Raw genomic sequence first — 24457 nt, forward strand, 5'->3', positions numbered from 1 at the left:
CATGTACTTTTGGCACTTGGAATCTGGCCATTGTTGACACAAGGCAACACAGAGAAGATTTTGTAGAGACTATGGCATTCACTTTCAAATATGTACATTCATTCAAGAAAACCTTAAAATCTTCTACTCTGAATTTATGTTTCTTTCATTGGACAAAACAGCTGATTGCAGCTGTTTAGGATCTAGGTACAATCTTAAATGGACATTATTCCCAGACTGGGGATAACTGCTCTAAATTACAAATGTCCTCTCCCCCCCCCCCCATTATAAGACTTGTAGATATCTGAAATGTAAGCATATTATTATTATTATGTTGTGTTGTTGTTGTTGTTATGATTATTAGTATTTTGGTTGTTGTTGTTGTTGTGTATTATTATTATTATTTATTAGATTTGTATGCGCTCCTCTCCATAGACTTGGGGCGGCTCACATATCCCAAATCTCCCCAAAGATGAAGTAAAGAAGAAGAAAAAATATTATGATAAATAGATTCCTAATTAGTTGCAAAAGACATGTTAGATACACTAACTTGGAACGATTATTCCAAATGATAATTTTTCAGTCTTGGTAGTCGGAACTGTGCTTTCTATTTAAAAGATCGCATAAAATACAAGAACTTATGACTTAGCTATACTAAGCTAATTGTTTGATTCAACTGGATCATTGCCAGCAGATTATCATAAGGCACACCAGAAAATGACAAAATAAGAATGTATAATTTCATAAATATTTAAAGCTAAGCACTTGGTTTATCAAACTTAATTAAAATTGGTGTCCAGGATGGGTGGGCGAAGCCTCCCACTGCCACCACTACCAGTAGCAACCCACCACTTCTACAATGTCCTAATTGTGAGTCAGGTGCTGAGCTTACAGCTCACAATCAGATGACTAGGGGGTGCTGCAAAAGCCAGAATTTAAGGACTAAAGTACCAATCATGCTATTGTTCAAATGATTGCTGAACACAGTAGTCATTCAGTGAGGACAATCTCTGTAGTGCCTGAGCACTTCAGTAGGACAAAAACCAGTGGGTAAAAGCTATATAAAGACAGATCAACAGAGAAACAAGGAGAAATTTCATATGACAGATATGAAGAAGTAGACAGCCTGTTTCTGCAGCCATAGCTACTTGCATTACTGATAGTTTTTATAAACAAAGTAGGTAACCATTTGTCTATAACGCTGCTGATTTGCCATCTAGGTAGGGGATGGACTAAAAGACTTCAGGATTTCTTACAATCCTATGTTTCTGATATTCAGAAGAGCAATTTTTCCCATAGGAATCAATGTAAAAGCAAATAATGTGTGCTAACTCATTAGGAAAGAAATAAAAGCTTGGATTTGGGTGGGAGGAGAAGAGGAAGAAGAGGAGGAGGAGAGTTGCTACCGAAGGAAGAAGGTGAGGTGAATAAAAAAAAATCCAAAACTTTAAGGCTTAAAAAAAAAGAGGGACTCTGAGCAGCGAGGAAGAGCACCAATACACCAGGCGCGAGACTGCCTCCCATACACTGGCTGTTGCTGCTGCTACCTGCTGCATCTTCCTTCCCATGCTGAAGGGCTCCCCTCTCCTCTTGCTCGCTCGCTCCTCACTTTGTAGCTGGGCACCTATCCTTTGCTGTGGTGATCTCGGCTGCCCAGAGCAAAGGGAGCGTTTCTTTCTCTGGCACTGGCAGAGATTTATTCCCTGTCCAAGCACCCGAGAGAAAGGAAATGCTTTGTTCGCTCTAGACTGCCAAAGCCTCCTTAAGCGCCATGGAAAGGCTCCTCTGGCAGCCCAGAAAAGCCCGAGATGGCCAGGATTAAAGGGGGAATGGCAGGAAACTGGCCGGGCCTTTGTGCCGCTCTCAAATTTCCTGGGAAATTTTTCCAGACTCGGATTCTTAAGTAGAAAATGGTCTTAAGAAGAGGCAAAAAAATCTTGAACACCTGGTTCTTATCTAGAAAATTTCTTAACTAGAGGTGTTCTTAAGTATATTTTTATTATATGTATGCATGCATGCATGTATGTATAGAATATTTTTTGCTGATAAGTGAAAAGAAGGAAGATAGTAAAATCTAGTGTGAGTATTAGTCATCGCTCCATCAGCTACAGACCCTTACTGGATTGAACCTGCAGACTCTGCCTTGCAACAGGGTTGTTATTTCTAATCTATCTATCTATCTATCTATCTATCTATCTATCTATCGATCTATCTACTACCTACCTACCTACCTACAATTGTCTGTCTGCTCTGTGTCTGTCCAGCTCCGTCCCGTCCGTCCGTCCATCCATCCATCCTCCAGTGATGTGCTCCTACGGGTATGGTCAGGTATGCAGTACTGGTAGCAAAATTCTTTTTTTCCCTTCTGGGTATGTTTTCTATCGCAGTAAGTGAGTTTGAATGTGTATAATTTTAGAAGAGCTGTGTGCATGTGTGTGTGTACATACACTTTATATAGTAGATAATCAAGGGTGGGCTACTGCCGCGACGGGGAAACCCAGTGGGGTAGCTACAATGGAGCTCCACCCTAGAGCACCCAATGCATAAGCCACGCCCACAGTGTGGTAGTAAACATTTTGGTAGCCCATCACTGTATCTATCTATCATCTATCTTATCTACAGAGATTAGCAACTCTTGATTCTTTTTAGTCCATCATAAATATTTACTAATAATATAAGTAGAAATCTAAGAAGCGGTATCACTTTAAACAAAATCTCCAAATTAAAGTTAGCAGTTAAGGTTAAAAGACCAAACATCCAGATTACATTCTGCTCTGTTATAACTAATCTAATAATATCTAACTGGATTTATGATGACTAAAGAAAGCAAAGCATTTCATGCAAAGTATGGCAATTACGTAAATAGACTTCAGAATCACTAAGTACCATGCCAATAGCCTGTTAATAATAAAAAGTATAAGAAAAAGAAGCAATAAGATTAAACCAGCATAGGTATAAGAGTCATTTGTACAACCTGACTGGCAGTTGGCAGTAGCAGTAAGCCACTATTATCTATGAGTTCAACTTTATTTACAACAAAATTAATCTCTAGTCAGAAGCAGCTGCAGAGGCAGGAGAAAAAGGGAAAAAGAAGATAGCATTTTTCCAGCTAGGATACGGACAGAAAAAGCAGGATATAAAAGTAGGATATAGACAGAAAAAGCAGGATACTTATATAAATATTATTATTTATTATTATTATTATTATTATTATTATTATTATTATTATTATTATTATTATTATTTATTAGATTTGTATGCCGCCCCTCTCCGTAGACTCGGGCGGCTAATAAATGACAACAAAAAGGATGAATAGATGAGAATGACGGTTAAACCATTCCAATAAAAATAACTGTTTCTTAATAATGTGAGTAACAAACTATTGGCCTTCTAGAAATACTAGATAATATATTCACCAGCCCTAACTAGTGAAAAGAGAGGTACTTCAACAATATTTTTAAAGCCAACAGTTCTATACTTCTAATTTATTATATTGGAAGCAGCATTCTTCTGTTGCAAGGGCCTTAAATGAAACCCAAGTTACATAGACCTTAAAGCACACAGGTTCAGACCAAATATTATTATAAAATAAGGATGGTAGCTTTTTCCAAGTTGAAGTGCTAAAGACATATTTATTTTAATAAAAGTTGACATCTGATTTTGTTGGCATAGCAGCTTTGGTAATAATTGATTTCTAGATGGGTTTTTGTTCTGTTCTTGTTTTAGTTACTCATCTGCTTTGGTATGCTTTCATTTCCTAACTCATTCATATCTGCCAGATTTTCAGTAAATATTATTCCAGAACTATCAGTTCAGAGGAATCTGTTATTTCCTGAAAGATCCATTTAATCTTGAGTGTGCCCAGAGAAAGGAAATGTAGAACACACCTCTGAAAGTTACGAAGCAAAAGCCTTCAGCCAAAACTGCTTTGCCCAGAGTTATGCACTACCAATAACTTTTTTTCTGCTACAGTTGCAAATTATTTAGTTAATTGGGTGCCATCGTGTTTGGTTTAATTACTGGTAAATGCACAAAAACTCTACATTATCTATCAATGAAAAAGGAAAGAAATATAAAAAATATGGAGGGAATAGGATAAAACTATATGTTTTTTTCCTCCAAAACCTCATATAGATACATTTTATAAAATAAGGGAAAGGTTGCATACATAGCTTCCTGAATTCCCCTCCCCCAATCTCTTTAAAATCCTTGTCTTCTGGGTCATGTGACCAGAATGCAAAATTAAGAGAGTAAGTATGGAGGAACTGACACTTTTCCAATTATTGCACAACTCTTTCCCACAAGGGTGAATTGATGGCAGGTTATTTTCCTCTCAATTGTTTTTTCTTCATTGCTCCCATATGAATAAATCCCATTTCGAAACTTCTTATATTTGGGGGGAGGGGGGCAGTTTCTCCCCAAAGAAATCTAAGTCCCAATTTGTCCACTTTAAAAAAGAATACTTGCTGATGGGCAGTGTCCATCCCATTTAAATAATTCCTTTCCAACATTCTATTCAATAGAAAGAACAAAAGAGCAGGCTCATAATAAATTGTATCCTCTCAAAAAGAGATTAAACTAAGATCATACATTTTATTTTTAAAATACATTGGGATGTATCTTTGGTTTCTTCCCCCAAAACTTAGACTGCCTACTGTCGACCACTCCCCGTTTCTAAGACGTACGTAAGGGGCGTGCATAAGCGCACCACTGTGCCTACAGTCCCTGTCCTACTGCTCTATTGTTCTCTTTATTGTTGCTTTTTACTTACATTATGTTTATTTATGTTTATACAAACTACTATCCTATCCCTTTTTTACAAATAAATAAAATAAACTATATGAACCCAGTCACTTGATTTGTGAAGTATAGTTTATGACTAGGGGTATATTAACTTATTTGACAAACAGTGGTTAATGAACCAGATGACTGTATAATAGATCAACCAGATTACAAATTACTTATTTCCATTCTAGTCTTATCCACCTTCTAACTAAACTAGGAAAGAAAAATTTAAGTAAGAAATTTTCATAATATGACTCAAGATAATGAGGCTTGCATGATTTTGTTTCAAACACATTATGTTTGGAAATAAGTTTGTTTTTGAATATCAAATTTTGCAAAACTCCAATTTTATGCTCAAAATTGTTCAGAAATTGTTTTACATAGTTCTAAAGAAAACTTTACAACCTCCACATGCTATAGCATGTGAAAGTAAAATTCCCATTATTATTATTATTATTATTATTATTATTATTATTATTATTATTATTATTATTATTATATTAATTGTAATAATGGATCTATAAAAGCATTTCAGAGATCTGTTGACTACAGTAATTTTATCTTTCGTAATCTTCAATTATACAGCCTTATCTCTCTCTAAACTCAGTGGGAGTTAGTGGTAACTAGATATACATAGGATTACATAAGAAATGTAATTAATCCATATTATAGTCTTATAGTGTTGCTCCATGTGGTTGATGAATTAAAAGACACTAATGGCAGGGTCAAAGGTGAGGAGTGTGAAATTTGCAGTGTCTCAGATTCTCTCATCCATTAAATACAGGTATATTTAATTTTTTATTACATTTTGCCCATTAATTGAGGAACAAATTCAACGGAAAAGGTGAGTAGCCAGAATTTACCTATATTAAAAGGTTTATATTCAGCCATGAAGCCAAGATTTGTGGCAGATGAAGCACTGAATTTTATATAAAGAGAGTTATGTCTTGAATGAACCACAGGTGGCATAATCTTTCCACAGTATTTTCCCAAAGAAGGAGAGGTTGCATTGCCGCCATTTCTAATCTGCAAAAGAAAAAAATCCAATCCTATGAAAATATCACAGAACTAAACACATATATTACAAGGAGTCCTTTCCTGTAAATACTTTGGATAGGGAAGGAAAATTGTCTCCTATTCTGTTTTGATTACTTTTGTCCAATTTCCCCATCGTATTTTAAAGACATTTTTAAGACTTTCAATATGAGAATGTTTTCTCATACAGAATAGATGAGTGACCGTATTTGCATTTTGATAATATTGACTTAGTGAAACTATTTGTGAAATCATTTTCTGGAGAATGGAGGTTCATTCTCCAAGCTTGTGGGTTGGTTTCTGAACATTTAATTATCAAGCTAGGTAATTCTTTCATCTCTTCAATTCCACTGAAGATATTATCTACCCTGGTAATGAAACATTCAGAAATCAATTCACAAGCTTGAAAGACAAACCTCCACTCTTATCCTACATCTGAGCTACAGATATTCACAACTATCATAAATTATTTTCTTCCAATACAAACACCCTAATATCAATTAGTGCCATTGAGGAAGGCTTAACTTTAGTGACGTCAGTGTGCACAATGCTAATTATATCAATTCAGTGCAGTAGTAATCTGTAGTTTATGATTATTTTCTCTTTAATTTCATCCCTCGATTTTGTCTTTCCTTCTTTTATCAGCTTCAGTTGATAAATATTGCCCATATATTACAGAGAATCATTTCCCATAAATACTTTGGATAGGGAAGGAAAATTAGACATCATATGCCAAAAATAAATGAGATTCTGCTTGCCAATCATTTTTTTGAAAAGTCAATCTAATGAAACCAAGATCAAATGATACATCTTCTTGCAGTCCTTAATATTTTTAACAACTGTGCTCAGATACAAAATGTATAGGTAAATATTTTATTCCTTTCACTTGAACAATGTACTACTTTAACTTTTCTGAACTTTGTATCATGGAAATATCCTTATTTTTCATGATTTGTCTATGTTTGTCATTGACTAAATGACTCTAAAATGAATCTTACCTTACTTTCTTTAGCATACCAATTGTTTTTGAGCCTAATTCAACAGATACGATATTTACAATTTCTTTCTCAAGTGTTAAGTTCATTAATTATGTTGATAGATATTATCATTGTCTTCGGAATCTTTAATACTAAACCTGTTCTTTGTTTTTTATTTTCCACTTTCAGAATGCTTTTAATTTCCCATACTTCTGTTTAATATAATATAATAGAATAGAATTGTTTATTGGACACACAAGGATCTTGTATTTGGTGAATATGCTTTCAGTGCACATAAAAGAAAAGATACATTTGTCAAGAATCATGAGTTCAACACTTAATGATTATCATAGGGTACAAATAAGCAATCATTAACAAAGTATTGTCAATCTGCATGTCTCCGAATGTGAATGTTTCAGTCCTGTTCTCACTTTTGTCAAGTGCCGGGGAAATCAGGAAATTCTGGCAGTTCAAATGAGTATAAAGATTTATTACAAGTTTAAGCTCTCTAAAATAATCTGACCAACTAATGGTCAAGGAAAATTAGTAAGATAAGATGTCTCACAGGGACTCGTGACTTATGACACATTTGACCCCTCCCTAAAGCTCAGCCTCACATCTCCCACATCTTCTCTTCCCCTTAACCCTAATTTCTATTCTGAAGCATTCTATTTCTTTCAATTCTGCTTCACTTTAAAGATTCATCAGTAGAATAATCATATATTCTAGCACACTTAGAATGTTATTAACATTAATATATTAATGTTAATTAATATATTAATTGGGATAAACATATATCCATTGTAAGATAAAATACAGGAAATAGTATAAGGGCAGATTAGATGGACCATGAGGTCTTTTTCTGCCGTCAGTCTTCTATGTTTCTATGTTTCTATTCCACTTTCTGGCATCAGGCAGGAAAAGGCCTTGCTGAATCAATAAAGCAAAGGTTTATTGTTTTATTGATCTTTATCTCTGCTTTCTATTATCTATCTGAGGTTATCTGTATTATCCCATGTTCCTCTGCTTTATCTGAAACTTGTCTATTCCTTTGTCTCTACTTTGTAAAAACAACATAAATGTTTTATTTATTTTGAGAAGTGCAAATTCCCAAACCTCTTGCTTTATTATTATGAAGTATTTAAGTAATACTACCTCATTACCTAAGACATCATTGTCTAAAGTAAATTATCACCCAAAACAATTATTGTAATTGCTTATGTCTGCTGAATACAGTTTACAATAATGTATAAACCTGCATTGCCTCCTCAAACTATGAATCCCACCAATTTCAATGCAAGCAAATATGTTAGAATTATGGGATCAATCTAACTTTTATTTTAAAAAAAACACATTCAAACCAAATATTAAATTTGTTTTTGGAGTCAAGGATCAAAGTGACAAAACCCAAAATTGATTACTTTAAATTTCATTTAAAAAGAGTTTATGTTTTTTCCATTCTGTCATGATAAATATTACATTTCATTGAAAACCTTTAGAGATTTTGTATTCTAATAGTTTATAAATTAAATGTGAGTAAAATATCTATGGCCTTTGCAATGTTTGGTTATCAGAATAATTTCCTTTAAAAAAATTACCTCCACATAATCTGAATTGCAAGTAGTGTCATTATAGATATGAAAATTAGTGAATTTAAGAATCACAATGTTATCTTCAGGTTCTGATATGATCCATTCACAGACATAGCCTTTTGGCAATGATCTGGTAAAGTAGGGAGATCTGATGACCCCTTCACCAAACAAGGATCCCCCACAAGCTGCCAAGAGAAATGGACAATTAGTTCAGTAATGAATATTGACAAACTATTTGAAAACTGTTGACTGACATGGATATGATTGTTTATTCTGCACACAGTAGTACATTTATAGATTGCTCTTTAGTATTATTTCATGTTACAATTCAGACTTTAAAAAGTTATTTTTATTTGATGAAAATTTAAAGCAAAATTCACAGCTTGCAGGGGGGATTCCAAGCAGTGAATTAATTAAGATAAGAGTTATCTTGCTATTAGAGAGGTTGTTACAGACAATATAACATTTTGATATTTACATTGAGGAGGATTAGATAATAAGATGGAGATCTCTGAAATTTAGACCTGTTATTTGAGTTAAGCAATGACTAACTACAAGCTCCAGAATTATTCTTCTCTGCCTACAATATTTCAATCTGTTATTTACTGTTCTGCCGGGCTCTCTGATAGGAGCCTCCTGAAAATTCAAGGGTACAAATTTCAGACACACACACACACACGTTTGAAAATTCAAAACAATGTTCTTTATCACAAAAGTCAAAATAAACTAAGCACTCTTTTTGTATTGCAAAGAGCACTCTTCCCAAAACAACCGGGTAGTCTGTACAATTTCCTTTAAGCAGTCATTAAGTACTTAGCCAGCAGCTGTGGAGAAACTTCACACCCCTTCTTCTTCCAACGAAGTGAGACACACACACACACACACACACACACACACACACATGTTGCTCTGCTTTGGTTTCAAAGGCGTGAAAAAGCAACAAAGTCCAGCACACAAGATTCCTGACGAAACTGCAACAGATATTCTTCCACAATGGCCAAACCCACATGCTGCTATTTATAGCAGCAGCCTTAATTACTGGAGCCCCACCCAAACACAGGTGGCCTCCCTTATTTCCTGTAATATGTTCTTATTTGGTCTCTTCTACGCATAATTCTGAGCTTGCGTGGGTCCAAAATGTCATCATCTGAAGCTATAGAAGATAAGGAAGATTGACTGCCTTGGCTGTGTGCCAAGCCCTCCTCTGCCAAGTCACTCCCACCTTCTTCTTTGTCCGAGGAAACTAAATTCTGAACTGATTCTGTCGGCAATAACACAGGCCTGTGACATGTTGAAGTTTCCCCTGCATCCACCTCCCCATTCCCTGGGGCAGGAGCTGGGCCAGAGCCAACCACAACAATTTACCATTTCATCTTACAACTTTTAATTGCAAATTTATGGAGTGTATTTATTTGTTTTTGTCTATGACTGTAATACATGTTTTTTTAAAAAATCACTTATGCATGAATTCATTCACCTCATGATAAATTTAATCTGTTCTAAATCATATTCTTTCCACTACTTCCAAGTACAAAGACCAGATACTGTGCATAAACTCTTATCCTCTATCCCACATTTAACTATAAGAGAACAACTGCATTATTAAGTAGAGCTAGATTAGTCTATGAAATGACTAATTGGGTGATTTTTTTAAAAAAGTACTTGCTTTTTAAACAATATCCAAGTTGGAGCAGCTGTAAATATAAAGGGGAATTTGGAACAATTTATCTACAGGTTTTCTGCTGAATTTTTTGAAGGCCACTATTGCAGCCTTTCCTTATCCCTGCTATCTCCTATGTGAGGAAAGTGGGATTCATGAAAAAAAGGACTGCACTCATGTGGCAAGATTACTGTCTTCTAAAATATCTGCTATCCTGTACAGTAAAACAACATGTTATAAGGCTTAACCGCATCAGGACAGCAATAGGTGAGATTGAAAGAAAATTATATCACCTTTTTAAAGTTCATTAAGGTTCCCATTTTTGGTCCATTTAAAATAGTCTACACAACTTACAACATAGCTTGACCTTGAAGTTAGTGGACACCCTAGAACTTTCTGACAGTTGCTACCTTATCTTAAGGTGGCTATTTCACTTACCAACTGCATAATTGGCCCTGAAGTTAGAAGTATTAACTGAAGTATCAGATTTGAACTTGATCCAGAGGCTACTTTGATTGGAAGTGATTGCATGAGGGAGCATACTTCCACAGAACTTGTTGATTAGAGGGGCCTTCTCAGTGTCACCATCTCGGATCTAATCCACCAAAAAAAAAAAAAAGCATAATCATATCAATTATCTCACCAATTTGATATATATTCCAGACACAACATGCAAATAACACAAAATTATTGGAATGCTTAGTGTGCCCTGGTTCCATATTTTTCATGCTAGTTTTTCAAAACTTTTTCTTCTTTCAAAAATTTTTACATTCTTTTTGTACTTCACTTGTTTGGGGAAAGTTAGTGCAGATAACAACAAAATTTACAAAGCTCTGTTGTATACAATTTCTTAAATATCTGCTTTCTGGCATGTACCAATAATATACCCTGTTTCCCTGAAAATAAGACAGTGTCTTATATTAATTTTTGCTCCCAATGTTGTGCTACATCTTATTTTCAGGGGATGTCTTTTTCCCCCCAGTGAATTGTATCCTATATCCTGCAGCAGCAAAAATGCATACAAACACGCAGCTGCATGTTGGATGCGTGTTGGATGTGTTTTAAATCTCATTGATGCAGCGTTTTGGGTTGCAATTTATGGACAGCAGTGTTATATATGTTCTGTTCGGGAATGCTGCGAAACGAAATGTTTCCTACGTCTTAATTTCTGGAAATGCCTTATATTAGACAATTCTATGAAATATCTCCTATGTCTTACTTTCGGGTGTGACTTATTTTTGGGGAAACAGGGTATGCAGCTTGAGAACAGTAAATATACAGGTGTCATTTTAAGCTTGCTTTAAAGTGTCCAACAGGATATGCACTATTATGTGAAATGATGCTACTTTCTTTAAATTCAAAACTTTTGGAATAGTTTCATACATTATCAATTAAAAGAATGGGTTAACACATTCCTGAACAGATATTCCTGCAGGAATATCTGCAGGAAAATAGGAAAAAAATGATGACACAACCATATGATCAAAACCTTAGAATGTACATAAAATTAATTGCACAATTGTGACCACCATCCTGACTTTTTTTAAATCTTTAGCAGATGCTTCTATCTGGATCTTTTATTTCACTGAGCTTCAATTTATGTAATTTATCACCACTTTCTGGAGGCGTTACAACATTTGCATTTATGACAAAAACATGTCATGTCAGCTGATAAGTACTACACCCAGAAGCATGTACCAATAATATATCATCTAATCAATAATTTGTGTTTTGGATGGAATTGTGATGTGTATTTAGTAAAAGGTATAGATAGTCTTCAACCTGTGACCATAATTGAACCCAGAAGTTACGTTGTTAAGTGAGACATTTTAAAAATGATTTTTGTCCCATTTTACCACTTTTCTTGTCATGTTTGTTAAGTGAATCCCTGTGGTTGTTAATTTAGTAACACAGTTAAATGAATCTTGCTTCTCCATTGATCTTGCTCTTCAAAAGGTTGCAAAAGGAGATCACATAATCCTAGGACTCTGCAACCATCATAAATGTGAATCAGCTGTCAAGCAATCCAATGTAAATCACATGATCATAGAGTTGCTGCAACATATCGTATTTTTTGTAGTATAAGGGTAGTAAAACAAGAAAAAACTATTCTGCCTCTGCCTACCAGCATCAGGATCAGCAGTGTCCTCACTTCCACTCAGATTTTGATAATGAGCCAGCCAGACCTTTTTATCCATTTAAAACAAACCTTAACATCCTATGGAGTGAGTGGCTTGGGGGGGGGGAGAAGAGAGATTTGGCACTGAAGGCTCTATTCCGGAGATGCCCCATCACCCACCCCCCCATAGCCGTAAGTATTGAAATCGTGGCTTTCTTGCAGCAGACTGGTCCAACACCTGGCAACTTCAAATATCAACCAACAAATGCTCTACCCTCCACATCGGCAAAAAGAATCCAAACTGCACATACAAACTGAATAAACAATCTCTCACTGCCAACCCACACTCAGTAAAAGACCTTGGAATACTAATATCGAATGACCTAAGTGCTAAAGCCCACTGCAACAATATCGCCAAAAAAGCTTCTAGAGTTGTTAACCTGATCCTATGCAGGCAATCTCACACTACTCACAAGACTACAAAACTTTTGCCAGATCCATCCTAGACTACTGCTCATCTGTCTGGAACGCATACCACATCTCAGACATCAACACCCTTGAAAATGTCCAAAGATAGTTCACCAGAAATACTCCTCTACTCGAAAATAGACTAACAATCCTGGGCCTAGAAAGCCTAGAACTATGGCGCCTAAAACACGATTTGAGTATTGCCCACAAGATCATATGCTGCAATGTCCTACCAGTCAATGACTACTTTAGCTTCAACCGCAACAATACAAGAGCACGCAACAGATTCAAATTTAATACAAACCGCTCCAAACTTGACTGTAAAAAATATGATTTCAACAATTGAGTTATCGAAGCGTGGAACTCAATGCCGGACTCAATTGTGTCAACCCCTAACCCCCAATATTTCTCCCTTAGACTCTCCATGATTGACCTCTCCAGGTTCCTAAGAGACCAGTAAGGGGAGTACATAAGTGCACTGGTGCGCCTTTCGTCCCCTGGCCAATTGTCTTTCCTTTCTCTCACTTATCATATATATTTTCTTTCTTTCATATATCCTCTCCTCTAAGTTCACTTTACCCTTATATATATTACTACATGTCTATTTTTCTTCCTATGTATTTGTGTATTGGACAAATGAATAAAAATAAATAAATAATAAGGTCTGATAGAGTCGTAGCACTTTAGTCCTCCTGGATTATGCCATCTCATAAAAACATTGCTGGGCTTTCCAGCAAGGCCCCTGCAACTTTGCTGCCTTGGTTGGAGCCTGATTCCTAAAGCGAGAGCTGGGAACTCATTTGGCTACCTTATGCGTGAGAGGCATAAGGCAAGGTAGGTCCCAGCAGATTGAGTGGAGCCTGCTGCGCCATGGAAGAACCACCACCCTGTGCCTCCCCTAGCTCTCTCCCACCACCAGCTGTTTCACCTTTCTTCACGTGTGGTGGAGAAGGGGTAGGAGGGGAGCCTGGGAGGAGGGGAGAGAGAGCATGTAATGGAGAGATCCATGCTCTCCAACCCTGATCAAGGAATCCTCAAAGGCCAACCAGGAGAGTGATCCCTGTGGTTCTCTGGCCAGGAAACTTTGTAATGGGAAAAGTAGAGGGGGCAAATCCCTCTGATTGCGAAGCCTGCACTGGGAGACAGGAGCTGAAGCAACCTTTCAAAAGTAAGGTTTTTGGAATTGTGGAGGAAAGCCAGTTGTTGCAATTCTGATTTCTGATAACGGGACCTAGGAGCAAGATTGTGGTTCCCACCAAATCATTGAAAGCTGGTAGGACAGGAGACGCCAAGCACAGTGCTAGCACAACCACAACAACGCAAGAGCACACAACAGATTTAAACTTAATATTAACTGCTCCAAACTTGACTGTAAAAAATATGACTTCAGTAACCGAGTTGTCGAAGCGTGGAACTCATTACTGGACTCCATAGTGTCATCCCCAAACCCCCAACACTTTACCCTTAGATTATCTACTGTTGACCTATCCAGATTCCTAAGAGGTCAGTAAGGGGCGAGTACAAGTGCACTAGAGTACCTTATGTCCCCTGTCCTATTGCTCTCCTATATCTCCTATACCTTTCTTCTATTCCTATATCTCTTCTTCTATTCTTTCATTGATATGTTCTATTACTATATCTTCTTTTCTATTATTTCTTAGATATATTTTACTATGAGTATCTCCTCTATAACCTTTATCATGTATTTTACTATGTGTGTGTGTGTGTGTGTGTATATATGATTCGACACAAAAATGTAACCCTTCCCTGGTACAGACCTGAAAGGATTGAATACTGTAGCCTCGAGGTTAATTCTCTGCCTTACAAGGCAAAGGTTGCAGGTTCAAGTCCCAGTGGGTATGGCTAGCTGATGAGGCCAAAATAAGGCCGAAATATATCTATCCTAGTCTCCCGTAATTTTCAAATTCAGCAAAAAACATGTGACATATATATATATACACCCACTAAATCCCTCATTGTGTATTGGACAAAATAAATAAATAAATAAAAATAAAATAAAATAAACTGTAATGTGTCTTTAATGAATGTGAAATGGGGTGAGCGAAGTGCAAGTGTTGCCCTGGAGGAGGGGATGCTATAAAAATCACTTGCAAAATAGATAAAACTTGGGAGAAGGTGCTTCTTCCAAATCTTGCGTTCTGTATCCCTATTGAAGAAATCGAAATTGCAACAATGGCAAAGCATCACCGTGACTGGTTTACTCCATGCCTTGCACCACATATGTCTGGACACACCCTTCCATCTCACAAGCAGCCTTGGCAGAAGTGGAGTTCTCATAATAGCAATCAGTGAAATGGGACTGAAACAGCTTTGGAAGTCAAGAGACGGGTCTGCTCCCAACCTCATTCAAACTTTCCTCCCTCAGTCTTTCTGTCTGTTTACCTTTCTCCCTCTTCTTTTTCTGTGTCTTTTTATCTCTCTCTCTCTCTCTCTCTGTGTGCATGCACATGCGTGCCACTCTCCCTCCCTCTTTCTCTCTCTCTGCCTTATTTATTTATTTATTTATTTATTTATTTATTTATTTATTTATTTATTTATTTATTTATTTATTTATTTATTTATTTATTTATTTATTTATTTATTTATTTATTTATTTATTGTTAGAGTTGAAGCGGACCATGCAGGTCATCAAGTCCAACCCCTGCCTGAGCAGGAAATCCTACAGCACCCCAGACAAATGGCGGTCTAATCTCCTCTTGAAAGTGTCCAGAGTTGGGGAGTTCACAACCTCTCACTGTCGGAAAGCTCTGATCTCCTGCCTGCTCCTCTTTTGGGTTTTTCACGAGCTGTTCTTTTTCCTTCCTTTTGGAAAGCCAGTCTGGCAGAGCCATGAGGGCTACCTGCAGTGGAGACTTCCTTCCCCTCCCCCCTGACCAGCTGTGGTGTGGCTGGGAGGGTGTGCACGAAGGAGGGGAGGAGGAGATTGTGCTCATTTCATTCTAAAAGGATGAAAACAAACAGCTGACAAAAATCCCGAAAGAGCAGGCAGGGAGGCAGGGCTTTCCAACAGTGAGAAAAGGCATAGAGGTAAAACCAGCCTCCTCTCTAGGTGTATCATTGTATGTGTCTCTTCCCTCTCTCTCTTTCTCTCACACACACCATGTATCACTCTGTATGTGTTTCTCTATGTGTCTCTCCCTGCCCCTCTCTGCCATGGCTGGATCAAGCCAGCAAGCTCTTTTGGGGGTTCTTCACTGTGTCTTTTATTTCTTCTTTTTGGAAATCCAGGCTGATAGAGGAATGATTACCTATCACGCAGTGCCCCCTTTGTCAAACAAGTCCCGACCTCCCGCTTCAAGAATCAGAGTCCAACCAAGGCAGCAAAGGTGCAGGGAGCTTGCTGGGAAGCCCGACAATGCGTTTATGAGATGGCAGCGTCCCAGATGACCTTGCTGCGAGAAAGCCAGGCTTTCAATGCTTACAGCTATAGATAGGAAAATGGGGGTTCAGAAGCAGAGCCTTTGGTGCAAAGTACCTCTTCTGCCTCCATGAAAACCGTACCCCATCCCACACACTCCAGTTAAATGCCACCCCTTGCAACCACCCAAAAATGAAAATGCGATGCATGGAGGCCAAAAACTTTGAAACGGGGCCAGCCGGCGGGTGTCTGTGGCTACATTGAGTGTATAAGTTGCATCCAAATACTGTACAGTAAGTGTGAAACAAATGATCCTAAGTTACTTTTTTTTAGTGCCATTATTACTAAATGAACTGCTGTAAGTTGAAAACTACCCACTGTTGTTATTGCTAACCAATTATCAGTTCTTTCCAGTGGTTAATCTCTGACATGGGTTTACATTAGAGTACAGATAAATATATATTATCTGGAGTTTTAGAGTGTAAGGGCCAGAAATCCCAGGCACTGTTATTGTTTCAAGGGTCAAGAAATCTTCCACTCATGCTAAAATAGCGAACTGTATATTTAATCCTGGATACTTTAGCACTTCTGAGAGAGCAAAATTGCACTATTTTTTTAGAGCAGTGTTTCCCAACCTTTTTTGAGCCGCGGCACATTATTCACATTTAGAAAATCCTGGGGAACATTGAGCGGGGGGAGGCTAAAAAAAAGTTTGGACAAAAAAAATCTCTCTCTTCCTCCCTTTCGCTCTATTTCTCTCTCTCTCCCTCTTTCTCTCTCTCTCTCTCCCTTCCTTCCTCTTTCTTTCCCCCTCTCTCTCCATCTCTTTGTTTCTCCCTTCCTTCCTCTCTTTTTTGCCCTCCTTCTCTCTCCCTTCTTCCCTCCCTCTATGTCTTTCCCTCACCATCCTTCCCCCTCTCTCTCCCTCTCTTGCTATCTCTTTCTCTCCCCCCTCTCTCCCTCTCTTGCCATCTCTTGCTATCTCTTTCTCTCCCCCCTCTCCCTCTCTCTTTCTCTGTCTCCCTCTCTTGCTATCTCTTTCTCTCTCTTTCTCTTCCCCCCTCTCTCCCTCTCTCTCTCCCTTTCTTGCTATCTCTTTCTCTCTCTTTCTCTCCCCCCTCTCTCCCTCTCTCTCTCCCTCTCTTGCTATCTCTTTCTCTCCCCCCTCTTTCCCTCTCTCTTTCTCCCTCTACCTCTCTTTCTCTCTTTCTCTCCCCCCTCTCTCCCTCTCTCTTTCTCTCCCTCTCTTGCTATCTCTTTCTCTCCCCCCTCTCTCCCTCTCTCTTTCTCTCAGCAGTGGCATTGGGCAGTAGCCGTGGGGCGGTGGCAAGGTCATCAGCTGTGAGGCGGAGCTCCAGAACGGAGGCACCGATGGCGGCGGCTAGGACGTGTTTCTAGACGCCGTACATGCTGGCGTTGCGCTGGGCATGGACGTGGGGCTGGAGCCTCTGTCCCGGCCCAGACAGCAGGCAAGTGCCAGCCACGCAATTCTAGCATGTCCAGCAGCTGCCGTCGGTGCCTCTGTTCCGGAGCTCCGCCTCACAGCTGACCACTCTGCCGCTGCCCCACGGCTACTACCCGCTGCCACTGCCGCCGCCATCACCCTCTCGCTGCGCACCGCCCTTCCGCTGCTGCTACCCTCCCACCAGGCCCCAAAGCTCACCTGCTGCCGCCGCCAGGAAAACTCCAGCCGGGCGGGGCACTGCAGTTGCCGGAAAACTTGGAAGGCGCAAAGAAGGAAGCTCAGCTTCCGTTCTCACAACTTTTTGCTCTTCGCAAAAAGTTTCGAGACCAGAAGCTGAGCTGCTTTCTTCGCGGCACACCTGACCATGTCTCGCGGCACACCGGTTGGGAAACACTGTTTTAGAGCATCTTTTTTCAAGATGTGTGCCCTTGGCAATTCTCAGAGGTATCCTACAGTCACCACATTTGAAAACCTAATGATCTGGCAGTTAAACTTTCAGAATCTATGCAAGAAAGAAGACTACAGTGATACCTCATCTTACAAACGCCTCGTCATACAAACTTTTCGAGATACAAACCCGGTGTTTGAGATTTTTTTGCCTCTCCTTACAAACTATTTTCACCTTACAAACCCACCGCCGCCACAGGGATACCCCGCCTCTTGCCTTCTGTTGTCAGCAAAGCACCCATTTCTGTGCTGCTGGGATTCCCCTGAGGCTCCCCTCCATGGGAAACACCACCTCCGGACTTCCGTTGCCAGCAAAGCGCTTGTTTTTGCAATTCTGGCATTCCTCTGCAGCATCGCAAAACCACAGAAGTCCGGAGGTGGAGGGGAACCTCAGGGGAATCCCAGCAGTGCAAAAACGAGCGCTTCGGCTGGCAAAAGGGGTGAATTTTGGGCTTGCACGCATTAATTGCTTTTCCATTGATTCCTATGGGAAACATTGTTTCGTCTTACAAACTTTTCACCTTAAGAACCTCGTCCCGGAACCAATTAAGTTTGTAAGACAAGGTATCACTGTATATCCCTTTCTCCCCATCCAAGATTCTATGCTTCTAAATAGTAAAAATATTGAGTTGTGAAATGTTTGTGTAGTTTTCCATAGTCGTCAGCTGGGTGGATGCGTGGAGGTTCAGAGTGGGTGAAAGGGACCTGCAGAAGAGACATGGATTCAACCAGGCAAGACTATAATCTCTGGAATTAATTCCCAGAAGACAAAGGAAATGCCTTGCTAAATTAAACCTATTGTTCCTAATTAAAATGGTTTTTGCTTTGTTCCATCTGGCTTAGAGCATGTTGCTATGATTTTTCCGACAACTAGAGAAGGAAATTATAAACCTAAATAAATAAATGTTCCTGTTTTCATTTTAGATCAGATTTCTGTCTGATTTTGGAAATGAATTATACTTATGACAGAAGAAAAGAAAAAATAAATCTATACATTCTAGATATTTCCTCCGTTTATATTAGCTCACATAAATCCTTTTCAACATTTCTCATAAGGCAAGCTTAAATAAAGACAACCAAGGACATTTCTTTCTCATTAGTGCTTCAACTCAAAAAGTCATATGGAACCAATTTGCTGACTCAAAATGCAGAGACTACAAAGAAGAAAGCACACACACACACAAAAATCACCCAGTCTGTGACCCACCTTCAGAGCCATTAAGAGTTGTGGAGTGACAAAATCCCCTTACCCCAATTCCATATGTAAAAGAAATAAAATATATTGTATTTGTGTACATTTCTATGGTGCTTTGCCAAGTACAAGTAAAAACACTGAAATATTCAGGGAGAAAACAAGGAATAACATATGAGCTGAATCAGGAAGCAGGCAAGAGCTCTTTGGAGAAACAGATTGTTCTCAAGTTCTGCAGAATCAGAACCAGGATGTATTCTAACTTACCTTGCTGCTGGTTCACTTCCTCCTGCACCGCGTAGGCACATGCACATTTTACATTGTGCAGCCATGCCATGTGAGCATGCAACCATGTGCAGTGCTGAAAACCAAGTTTCTGCGCATCCACAGAAGCAAAAAACAAGATGGTGGCGCCTCTGGCACTGCTGAGATAGCCGGTTCAGGGGTGCGGCCAATCAGCAATTGCTCCTGTATGACAAGCTGGGGGAATTCACGTTACCAGTTCTATAGAACCAGTCTAAACCGGGAGCAACCCACTTCTGATCAGAACAATTGAAAATAAAGAGCAGCATTTACCATTGTTTCAAATAATCTGAAGTAGAAACTGAACTAAATCAAATCTAATCATAGAAACAGTTGTCATGAGATCAGTCAAGGACCAACCAATCCCCAAATGGATTGAGGCATTGGGGTGCAATATCCTGAGCCAAATCTAGACTTGTAGTAGTTTCAATAAAATCCAAGCATTTTTCTCTAAAGGTCTGACCCCAGGCTCTTTTGTGGAACCCAAGAGGAAAACCTGCAGGGGAAACCCTACTCTGTGGCTTCCACGGCCCTATGGAACCAATTACCCCCGATGTCCATACTGGTTAATTTCACCTATTTCTTGTCCTCTGTAGATGCTGGACCCTAATGAAAGTGATAATATCTTGTATACCTTTGTTCCTATATTTTTAACGATTAAGTTGCCTTACTTTTTCTGTTCTCTCACAGATTTAAAACTCTTCAGTAATATCTAGATTTTTTTCCACTGAATCACAACCACAGTTTACAGGTCTATAGTAGTTCCTCAGAATGAACAACAACATTTCTGTTTTCTCAGGGTGTTTGGGCTGTTCAAATAACTTAAAAGACTACAGAGAGTATTTTAAGACATCCATTTCACCCCTTAAAATCCTTCAAGCAGCCTAAATTGAGCAGTTTCCAAATCCTGCAATATATTGGCCAAAAATATCAACCTAATACTTTCTGGTCATACCATGACATCAACAGCCACACCATCTAGCTATACCTCTAAGGCTAAAACGAACTGTTTTTCTGCTTTAATCTTTTCCCCTGGTGTCATTTTCTCTGGAAGCTGGTTGATATCAAGAACACAATGAAACACAAATAATCTTTCCTAGACACTTGGGGCAGGCTAATTGCTCCAAGACTCCCTTCCTTTCATTTCCAGGGGGGAAATAGAAAAGAGAACTAATCCCAGATTTAGATCCATCTAATCTGTCTTTCAACATTTTTTTTACAAAAAATAAGAATTAACAATTACCTCAATATAGTTCCGAGAGCAGTTAGGATGTCTTTCCAGCTCTAGATGTGTGAAATTCAAGTAGATTTTTTCATTGGGTGGCTGTCGAATGATATAAACACATTGTCTGTTGTTCAGATAAGAATTGGGCCAGTAGGGAGACATGATGACCCCACTGCTATCGGTATAGTTTCCTCCACAGTTGGGATCCACTACATGAAGAATAACAATTTAAAAAGATTACTCCCAATGGGACTGAAAAAGGAGACTTATAACTAGTCTTCAAACTTATGACAATTACAGCAATTCCACAATCATGTGATCGCATTTGGCAAATGCATGCATTTATGAAGCTCACAGCGCAGTCACATGCTTACCACTTATGATTTTCATAGCCAGTTTCTGATAGGCAAAATCAATGGGGAAATCAGCAATAAGTTACAATCAAATAATGTTATCCTTAATAACAGCAGCCAGAACTGTAATGTTTCATTTCACAACCACATTGCATAGCAGCTGATCCCAACTACAGTAGGTGAATAAGAAGCATCCGAATATGCTTTGCACCAGTCCAGTCCAGTACAGCCTGCTGCAGTCTAGTTATGCAGGATGAGAATTTTAAATTTAGGGTTTCCATAGCTAACATATCTGGAAGGCACCAGAAGATGGCTGATAGTGGCAAATAGGGACAAATATACTTACCAGGTGATGTTATATATGTGATCAAGAATCCTCTCTCATTATCAAAACTATTGGAATGAAAATGTACCCAAGCATATGGACCAGTGGTTTGAAGAGGAGGTGGTAACCCTGTATTGCAATATTTCCCAAGAAGGGGAGCTTGTGAGAGAAGGCCATCTTGAATCTAAACAAAAACATGCCATCATGTATTTGTTATACTTTGTCAAATGTAGATGTGCCATCTGTATCTAGCAACAAAAGCATATCTATTTTCTCTATTATTATTATTTCTATTTTATCTATTATTATTTTTTCTACAATATTTCAAATTGTCTATAATAAATTAATTTCAACAATCCACATATTTATTTTTCTATTTTATGCTATTCAATTGGTCTAATGTTTATATCACTGACTGCAAACAAAGTAATAAGTGAATTATTTTACATTTGGAAACATTAAACTGCAGTTTCCATTGCTTTGACCATTTATCTAGTAAAGCTAAATCATTTACCATTTTACAGACGCCTCCAGGAATATCAACCCTATTGCACACTTTAGAGTCATCGGCAAATAGGCAAACCTTCCCTACCAAACCTTCCCCTATGTCACTCCCAAACATATTAAAAAGAATAGGACCCAGAACAGACCCTTGTGGCATACTGCTTGTAACCTGTCTCTGCTCAGAATACTCGCCATTCACAATAACTCTCTGTTGTCTACTCTTCAGCCAGCCGCAAATCCACTGAACTATCCAGGGATTAAGTCCAATCCTCACTAATTTATCTATCAGCTCTTTATGTGGAACTCTGTCAAAGGCTTTGCTGAAGTCCAGATAGGCAATATCCACGGCACCACCTTCATCCAACACCTTTAACATTTAAATGTTTTTTAAAATGTTTTTGTCCTTCACATGATTCTTTTGATTCATGCCAAGGGTTTGAAAAGATTAGAATGAACTGTTTTGCATGTTCTACAAAACAGGTTTCATTTGACAAAATTTTGATGATGTACTTGGAACAACTTCAGTGTTCTCATTGTTTGCAATATGGATAGATATCTAATCTCAACCAAGAATAACATTTGTGGTTTTGTTTTGGTAGCTTAATATAAAAAAATAGAATAATGACATATTGGATTTTTTTATGCAATATAACAAGATCTAAACGCCCATTTTTGTGAAAAGTTTTGCAGACATGAAATTACTCCTCTGAAAATATTTTAATATAAATATCATGAAAAAATATTTATTTAGATATAAATTTATTGATACATTATTTCCTAAAATTATAGAATCTATTTGTGTAAACTCTGCAATAAAATAATCTGGAAAATCAATCATATAGTGTTCAAGAAATGTATATGGCTAGGTTCATATATGACACAAGGGTTTCAATGTTAAAGCTGATAATATGATTTGTTACTTTTGTTTAATATTTTCTTAGCATGTTACTGGATGACTCACTGGTTAGAACACGACAACCAAGATTAAATGCTTTGTGTGACCCCTTCCTATAATATACATTTTCTAGTTAGCTTATTTAAGTAATGGATTTTAATATATATATATATATATATATATATATATATATATATATATATATATATATATATATATTTGTTTTCGCAGATTTTCACGGGTACAGGTATGACGGTCTTGGTATATTCGGGTTTCTTCCCGTGTAGGATTTGGAAATTTCTGGCGACGTTTCGATGAGGTCCCACTCATCATCTTCAGGCTGGTGTTTCTGTCCTTGTTCTCAGGCGAACACTGCGAGACCTTAGCTGCCTTCCTTCTATAAATACTGGTGGCTGGGTGTGGTTTGATGGCTCAGCAATTGCCTGCTGTGTAGAAACTTCCTGGTGAGTCAGAGGGGTAACAATTGGGGTCGTTGATGTAGCTGAGGTATGCTGATTAGTTAATGGTTGTAGATTAGGCGTGATGTCCTGAGTAGTTAGAACTTGCAGGCTGCTTGATTGCTTTACAATGTGTGTCCTGAGTCTGGTTTCTGTGGCTGGGATATGTTTGAGGGCTGGTTTCCAGATGTCTGGTAAGCGAGAGGTATCATCCTACACGGGAAGAAACCCGAATATACCAAGACCGTCATATATATATATATATATATATATATATATATATATATATATTGTTGCTATTTATTTTTCAAATTATTTTTACCTCAAGATAATCTTGGTTACAGTTATCATCATGTTCAAGATTCAATAATCCAAAAGCAAATGTAATAAAAAAACCAGGTTTAGTTGAAATGATCCAATAACAATCCCTATTGGGAGGGTAGTTGCCAGGATAGCCAGGTGAATTAATTGTTCCATATGCACTGGTCAATTCTCCACCGCATTCTAAAGAGAAAGAGGAAGGTAGGGGAGGAAAGGAGAAAATATAATTTAATTATGTCTCTCTAATATTTTCATCACATTAGTTCTGGAAACTGTTTCAAACTTTCTATTCATTAAGGCTATGATTGTGATTATAATTGCTGTTAGTCATATTATATTTAATATGGGGCATAGACCATCTTATTTTGTTAGCTGCTTGAAGTACAAACTATTCCTTCTTAATTTTATTTCAAACGCAAGACAAAAAAATGCCCTGAAGAACATTTCTATTTTGTCTTCATCAGACTTGGATGAAGGGAAGGGAAGATGACAAAATTTCTAGGTGACCAAAACCAGGAAATTATAATCCAATGTATCTGGAGAGGTCATCTCCATTGTGATGCTGCCCTATTAGAACACTAAGCTATCTAGCAGAGCTAGGTTTTTAGGCTCTTCTGGAAGATTAGGAGGGATGGAATTGACCTCACTTGAGGACGGGGCAAGATGTTCCAGAGGATAGGTGCAATAGCAGAGAGGATCCTTTTCCCAAACTCCCCAGCCATAATAATTGGGTTGATGGGACCATTGATGGGCTGCCAAAAATTTTACTGCCACACTATGGCTTGTTTTTGTGGGTGTGGTTTGATAGTCATGTGACCGGGTAGGAGTGGCTTGTCAGCCATGTGACCAGGTGGGAGTGGTTTGACAATCATGTGACCAGGGGTGGCTTAACGGTCATGTGACTGGATAGGAGTGGCTTACCAACCAAGATAAGTTTTCAAATAAGTGCTTGGACTCTTTTTCAGTTGATTAAGT

At 38.2% G+C, this 24457-nt stretch overlaps 1 protein-coding gene across 1 annotated transcript in view; it reads right to left on the reverse strand.

Annotated features, from left to right (window-relative positions):
- Positions 1-24457, reverse strand: part of CUBN (cubilin) — a 66665-nt gene that overhangs the window by 29230 nt on the left and 12978 nt on the right. The window contains exons 3-8 of the mRNA XM_070728213.1: positions 23484-23665; positions 21326-21488; positions 20645-20835; positions 10467-10623; positions 8375-8553; positions 5628-5790 (exon numbers count right to left, since the gene is read on the reverse strand). Coding sequence (XP_070584314.1) covers positions 5628-5790; positions 8375-8553; positions 10467-10623; positions 20645-20835; positions 21326-21488; positions 23484-23665 — 1035 coding nt within the window. The remainder of the gene's footprint in view (positions 1-5627; positions 5791-8374; positions 8554-10466; positions 10624-20644; positions 20836-21325; positions 21489-23483; positions 23666-24457) is intronic.

Source organism: Erythrolamprus reginae, chromosome Z (genome assembly GCF_031021105.1).
Source record: "Erythrolamprus reginae isolate rEryReg1 chromosome Z, rEryReg1.hap1, whole genome shotgun sequence".
NCBI lineage: Eukaryota > Metazoa > Chordata > Lepidosauria > Squamata > Dipsadidae > Erythrolamprus > Erythrolamprus reginae.